This window comes from Otolemur garnettii, unplaced genomic scaffold, assembly GCF_000181295.1.
Source record: "Otolemur garnettii isolate 467f Iridium unplaced genomic scaffold, OtoGar3 scaffold00003, whole genome shotgun sequence".
Lineage (NCBI taxonomy): Eukaryota > Metazoa > Chordata > Mammalia > Primates > Galagidae > Otolemur > Otolemur garnettii.
In genome coordinates this window covers 35,532,653-35,540,026 of record NW_003852398.1, presented here as the reverse complement: position 1 = coordinate 35,540,026, position 7,374 = coordinate 35,532,653, and the positions used below count along the sequence as shown (strand labels likewise).

General features: G+C 44.6%; 1 protein-coding gene across 14 annotated transcripts in view; it reads left to right on the top strand.

Moving 5' to 3' along the window:
- Positions 1 to 1,504: 1,504 nt before the first annotated feature.
- Positions 1,505 to 7,374, top strand: part of LOC100954037 (ankyrin repeat and KH domain-containing protein 1) — a 172,935-nt gene continuing 167,065 nt past the window's right edge. For all 14 annotated transcript variants that reach the window (XM_023515894.1, XM_023515880.1, XM_023515893.1 and 11 more), the window contains exon 1: positions 1,505 to 1,943. In XM_023515894.1, the coding sequence (XP_023371662.1) occupies positions 1,653 to 1,943 (291 nt within the window). In that variant the 5' untranslated portion in view covers positions 1,505 to 1,652. The remainder of the gene's footprint in view (positions 1,944 to 7,374) is intronic.

The following is a 7,374-nucleotide window of genomic DNA, read 5'->3' as shown; positions in this document are numbered from 1 at the left end:
GTAGCCAAATAAGATAAAGAAAGCGAGCTGGAGCGACAGAGAGCGAGGGACGGGGCGGTGGCGGGGAGGGAGGGAGCCGATAAGCGACAGAGATCCTTAGAAAGGAAAGACCACCTCGCTAGGCTTGTTTCGCGTTTGAGATCTGACTAAAACTAGTTAGGCTGGCAGGACCCACGGGCGGACGGAGAACTCAAGAGGCGTAAGTAACAAAACTGAGGCTTTGCTATAAGTTTAGCGCGTTGCTAAGGGCTATATGTTATCTAATTCATTTATAACAACCCAATGAGAAAGGTACTAATATTATTCTCATCTTACACATGAACGAACTGAAAGTCACAGAAATGAAACGCCAAACGCGCCGCGGTCACCCAGCCAGTAAGTGGCAGCAGGAGAACTCAATATTGCCCCAGAGCACCCACTCTTCACCGCCAGGTTCAGCCCCGCGGTCGGATTCCGCGCGCTGTACGACGCCTTTCCACCTAGCTTCGTGGGACAGTTCCCAGTACTGAGGGATGGCGCTGTCCAGCCCTCAGGCCCGTCGCCCGCCGTCCGCGAGAGAACGCTGCCCAGCTGGGCGATCCCGCCCGAAGGCTGTAAAACCGCCGCGCCCAGCCACGTCCTGGCAGCGAGTCATCTCACGGTCATCTCAAGCAGCAATCAGGTCTTCATCGCCTCGCGCGCTGAGCTCAGCTCTAAAGCGCTGGAGGCGCAAAGCAGGATCGGCGCTATCTCTCGCCGCTCTGCCGCAACTCCCGCCTAAATAGCCAGAGGCAGATAGGGTAAGCAGCCTCACCTGCAGCAGGGGCGGCGACCGCTCGGGTGACTGACTCTCGGCGCCTCCAACCAGACCAAGGCAGGAGGGTGGAGTTTCGCTGAGACTGACAGCTTCTGTCCTCCAATCCCCGTTCATTTTCTCTCCAGCCATTAGCCTTGGCGCCCGGCGGAGAGCGACAGGTGGGAGCTGCATTACTTTTTTGCCTCTACAATCCTTGACATATAAGCTTCACCGAGCACAGGGTGAAGTCAACTCCAAATTTTACTAATTCTTGCGGGTCATTACTTAAGCAGTCCTTTTACTCAGAAGTGGAAATTCCCCAGCCCTTTCCCGTCACCTCAGATGGGGGAGGGAGGAATGGTACCCTCATCGGCCAATTGTACCACGCGACGTCCTGAGACGAATGACCGATACTTTATAGCGCCAATGAAGTCTCCCATTGTTAGGGGTCACTGTGACTGACCATAAGGCCAACTAATCCACTTTAAGGTCGTGACGCGATAGTCAGCGAGGTTGACCAATAGACAGGGAAAAAGGCCGGAAGTCAGCTTGTGAGGGGAGTAGGAGGCGGGTGTTCGCAACTGCCTAGGCCTGTGCGGGTCAACGCAGCTTGGGGGCCTCGAGCCAGCGAGCGGCGCGTGACGAAGAGCCTGAGCGACGGGTTACCTGGGCCAATGATCTGCAGCCGCCGGGGAGCTGCGGCCAGTGGCGAGTCGAGAGGGCGGGAGGCAGCAGGTTAGGCAGTGAGAAGTTAGTGGCGCTGCTGGGACTGGGGGAAGGAGACGCTCCTTCCTCCTGCTGCTCCTCTGGTTCCCGGGATCAGTGGCGGCGGTGGCCGCGAGTGACTCGGCAGCGTCTCCGGCTCCGCGTGCGAACCATGCTGACCGATGGCGGAGGCGGCGGCACCTCTTATGAGGAGGACATGGATTCGGTGGCACCGCGATCCGCCCCAGCCGGGGCCTCAGAGCCGCCTCCGCCGGGAGGGGTCGGTCTGGGGATCCGCACTGTGAGGCTCTTTGGGGAGGCCGGGCCCGCTCCAGCAGTCGGTGGCGGCGGCAGTGGTGCGGGCGGAGGGGACGCGGCGCTGGATTTCAAGTTGGCGGCTGCCGTGCTGAGGACCGGGGGTGGAGTTGGTGCCTCTGGCAGCGACGAGGACGAGGTGTCCGAGGTAAGACTCCCGGACCCCCAATTCCCACACAGCGTGAGGCGTAAGTTCTTTGGGAGCTGGGGCGCTCCCTGGCTTCCCGGGCAGAGTCCTTCTCTGACAGCGGTAGGCTCCACGCGGTGGTGTCAGCGGTGTGGGCCTAGTGAGCTTTGGGCTTATTTTTCAGCCCGCGACTCGAGCGGGACGGGTTCCCGTCACTATTCGTACCCACAATAGGGAGTCCTATGGTCTCCGAGCTGCGCGCGGGAACGAGGATTCCTCAGGCTACCTCCCGCCCACCCTGCCTTGGAGATGGGGGGGCGGGGTCTTGCCAGAGTCCCTGCCCTTGGTACTGAGAGAGACAAACAGAAAGCGGTGGACAGACCGAGCTAGCTAGCTCGGGGATCGTTTCTATTTGGTGCGTCTGCCCAAAGTTGAGGGGTACATTTATTTGTCTTATGCCTTACTTGTGTACTTAAGAGGACGGCTTCTTACTTTCTCACTAGTTTGAGACAGGTGAGTATTAAGGATCTCTCAGTTTGTACCCTGAGAAATCACGTGACTCCTGCTCTTGGAACCTTTTGTGAAGTTAAGACAGGAAAAGGAAGTTCCAGTGCATCTGGGAGCTTTGGAATAGCCGGATAGCTGAACCTTGAGGTTTTTGGGCTTGGAGAAAGTGAGGTACCCTTTTGCAGTGAGATCTTTCATTTTTTTTTAACTCTTGTGTGCATACTCTTTTCGTGTACACATTTTTAGGTGTGAGCCACTCATGATGATAGGCATTATCTTCTTTTGGGCCCTGGGGAAAAAGGAGATTTGTAGGTATTTATAATTTTTCTCTTGACTCTGGCTTGGATGTAGTATTATACTGTGATGACTATTATTTTAAGCGCGCGAAGTACTTCTTCTATTTTATTTCTTAGGTGTCTGTTTCATCCCCTGTGACCAATTATTTTAACCTCTGGTACTGTTGTTAAAGTGCAAGAATTTTTCTGCGTGTACTAACGTGTTTGAGAGGAATAAGAAGAAATTATTTATGGGATGTAGAATACAGTTAGTGTACGGTCTTACAGTTCTAAGTCTGAATAGGAGTTTCTTTTTTAAAACCTTGGTACATTCTGACCCCAATATTTTGCTTTGGGGGAAAACTAGGTGGTATAAAGGGACATAGTCTCTTGAATGTCTGTGTTTATGAATTTTTACTATAACTATATAGCTATAATTAACTTATAAGCCAAAGTGGGAAAAAGATTTTATTTGAGTAGGCAGTTACTGGGTACTGGGTCTGAAATACCCTCCTTCTTGGGCTTGTTGTGGAAGGCTTTCTTTTATCTTTTCAGTAAAATTTAATGAGAGATGAAGGTAGAACACATTAGTTTTTAGCTAGGAAATGAAGTGGGAGATAGCTTTAGATCGTGAAGATTAAAGTTTATTTTCTCTTGAAACTTATAAGGGAGAATCTGAAAAAGTTTGCTTAGGTCTAAATGTAATGAAAAGAGGGTAACCTTGATTTTCTTGCCATTTTTGCATAATTGCTGTGGGTGAGATGAAACATCACTCATTTATTTACTTTATTTATCTGTTTAGAGACACAGGGTCTGACTATGTTGCCAAGGCTGGAGTGCAGTGGCTATTCACAGGCCTTATCATGTGCACTACAGACTTGAACTCTTGGGCTCAGGCAGTACTCCCACCTCAGCCTCCCAAATAGCTAGGACTTTTACACTGCTCCCCATGGTACTCATTTGCTTTTAAATAAATAGTATTCTTAAATTTCTTCAGCCATAGCATGCTACTAAGCCTTCAAAGTCATAAATCAGTGCCTGTCTCTCTGATATATATATGAAATTTCATTTGGAGTCTTCATACCATGTGGTTAAAGCCGTGAGTAGAATTCACACCTTCTGTGTTTTTTTGAAGTTTATTATACAAGTCATGTATTTATGATTTCTACACCCACTTGGTAGTGGCTAATGGTAGAAGAACCCCATATCTCCTGTTGACTTACATTTTCTGTGCCTAAAAAGGATTTAAGTGTTAAGAATATATATAGACCTCATTTTTGGAATGGTGGTTTCTAGGATACTCATAGACTTTAGCCTAATCTCAGATGATGCTCAGTTTGTACATAGATTCTTTCTTAACCTGTGGAGAAAGGGTATTTTATTTTTGTGTACCATTTCTCCCATATCACATAGGCAGGAAATTCCTGGAGTATCTATTCTCTTCTCTATAGATTATGAGGTATGCTTTTGTGAATGAATTGACCTCTTTTGTCCAAGAATATGTTTTGCCTTTTGTTTTCTCTCTGACAGAGAAGAGCTGTGTTCGCTTGTGTTATTGCCTTTGAATTTCCACTGTAAAGGGATCATAACTAATGCTCTTTAAAAAGGCTCACCTAACTGGCATTTGATGAATAATACTAAAATCTTCACCAAGTACCAAGACATCCAGAAAGATGAGATGAGTTTGTATGTAGTTTGAGAGTGAAGTTTGTCTTGTTCCCAAAATGAGGCAGGAGAACTAGGTGAGAAGTGAGTAAGAAATGTGGAGACATGGTATATTTGCTCTAGAATTAGTTGAAATTCTATACATTTTGTGTGCATGTGTTGTAAATATCTATTTTGTATTTCTGCAGGCATTCTGAGTATATTTCTTAACTGTGATTCTAAGGCCTTGAATGAAGAGTCAGAACTGCAATGAATCCTACTGAAATTCTATTGTTCAGGACAGAGATCAAGTTAAACATTCTTTAAAAACCACTTTAAAAATTATTTATAGAGACAAGGTCTTGTTATATTTCCCAGGCTCGTCTTGAACCTGCTTCATCCTCCTGAGTAGTTGGGACTACAGGCATGTGCTACCAAAAAACTGATTTTTAAATGTTAATTTTAGAATTGTAGGTTTGTTTGTTTGTTTAACAAGTTGAAAGAATAATAAACTTCCTAAAGACATACTTTGATTAGATTTGTGATTTCTAGTTTTTGTCATAAGAATGTATGTATATACTGTATATATATGTGTGTGATAGTCTCCTTAAAATTATTATAAAAGTAATGTAATCTAATCATGAAAAATTCAATAATAGATAAAAGGTGAAAAGTAAAAATGCTTCTTTTTCCACCCCCACTGGCCCTTTAAATCCCATTATTTAAAGTAAACAATATTAAAAATTTTCTTTCAGTAAATTTTCTAGGCCTGTGTGTCTATGTATATGTATATACATGTTCATATACACACACTTTATTTTATTTTTTTATTTAAATTTTTTTTTTTTTTCTTTTTAGAGACAGAGTCTCACTTTATTGCCTTCAATAGAGGGCTGTGGTGTCACACAGCTCACAGCAACCTCCATCTCCTGGGCTTAGGTGATTCTCTTGCCTCAGCCTCCTGAGTAGCTAGGACTACAGGTGCCAGCCACAACATCCGGCTATTTTTTTTGTTGTTGTTGCAGTTTGGCTGGGGCTGAGTTTGAACCTACCGCCCTCCTACCACCCTCGGTATATGGGGCTGGCACCCTACCCACTGAGCCACAGGTGCCGCCTATTTTTTTTTTTTTTCTTTGAGACAGTCTCATTCTGTTGCCCTGGGTAGAGTGCCATGGTGTCAGCCTAGCTCATAGCAACCTCATGCTCCTGGGTTCAGGCAATACTCTTGCCTCAGTCTCCCCCGTAGCTGGAATTACTGATGCCCACCACAACACCTGGCAAATAGTTCTATTTTTAGTAGCGACCAGGGTCTTACTTTTGCTCTTTGATCTCACACTCTTGGCTTCAAGGGATGCTCTTACCTTGGCCTTCCAGAGTGCTAGGATTAGAGATATGAGCCACTGTGCCTGACCATATACACATACTTTAAAGAGAGATACCAAATTAGAAGGCAGAGCTTTATAAATCATATTGTTTTCTCAAGGTAGGTACCATATTTATAATTATGCAAAAACACACATAAATTATATATAGCTCTGAAAGTATAACAGAAGCTTTGTAGGGATTTTTTTTTTCCTGAAGATTACTTTTAAAGTCAACAATATAGGCAATACAGACATCTGATTCTGATTTTCACCAGTAAGGAAGGAGATGAGTAATTTCCTTTGGATTACTTATGATCTACATCCTAGAGCAGGGTTTCTCAATAGCAACATATAGACATTTTGGGCCTTATAATTCTTTGTTGAGAGGGGCTTCCCTATGCATTAGTAGCATCCCTGGCCTTTACCTACTAGACACTAATAGAACCCACCCAATTGTGATAGCTAAAAATTCTTCAGGATGTTGCCAAATGTCCCCTGGGGGCAGAATCATCCCTGGTTGGTCTAGAGGCTACTCTTGTCATCAGGATGGCAATTTTGTTGTGAATACTCTGTATTCAAACTTCAGGTAAACAAGGTGAGTCACTGCTTTTAATAGCATCTCAGAGCTTACTGAAAAAGGGAGAAATAGAAGGTACTGGAAGGTTTAATGCAGAACTAGCATGTACTACTGTAAATTTTCTATGGTAATTTCATCATCTTTGGAAACTTTCACTTAAATGTATTATTTTTAAAAGTTTTGGTTCATGCAAATGAATTTTCTTTTTTTTTTTGAGACAATGTCTTACAGTGTCACCCTCGGTAGAGTGCTGTGGCATCACAGCTTACAGCAACCTCAAACTCTTGGTCTTAAGTGATTCTCTTGCCTCAGCCTTCCAAGTAGCTGGGACTACAGGCACCTGCCACAACACCCAGCTGTTTTGTGGTTGTAGTTGGCCTGGGCTGGATTCAAACCCGCCAGCTCTGGTGTATGTGGCTGATGCCCTAGCTGCTGAGCTACAGGCGCCGAGTTGAAAATGAACTTTTAAAAATCCTTTATGGGGACTTTCAGTTTGTTCAAGGTAGAAATGCTTTATTCCATAAATTACTGGTACCATCAGTATGATACAATAGGAAATCTAACTTTGTATTCTAGTGAGAGACATTAGAAATGTTTATTGAAGAAAAAGTTACATGTTATTACTGTAACAATTTGTTATATACTGCATGGGCCTCAACCTTACATAAGCTTCATTCTGTAAAGCCTTAAGACTACATATAACATGATGTGTTGATTGATGAGTATGGTTATATGAATTAACTGACCAAGGCAGTTAATTATTTATGGGTGGAGGAAAACATTATTGTGAAATTTGGAGTCTTAGATGGTTTTTTTGGGAGGTTATTGTTTAGTACATCTTCTTTCTTTTGTTTTCTTTCTTTCTTTCTTTCTTTTTTTTTGAGATAAAGTCTCACGCTGTCACTTTGGGTAGAGTGCCATGGCCTCATAATAGCTCACAGCAACTTCCAACTTCTGGGCGTGAGTGATCCTCCTGTCTTAGTTTTTCTATTTTTTTTTTTTTTTTTTTTTTTGGAGACAGAGCCTCAAGCTGTCCCCCTGGGCAGAGTGCCGTGGCATTACAGCTCACAGCAACCTCCAACTCC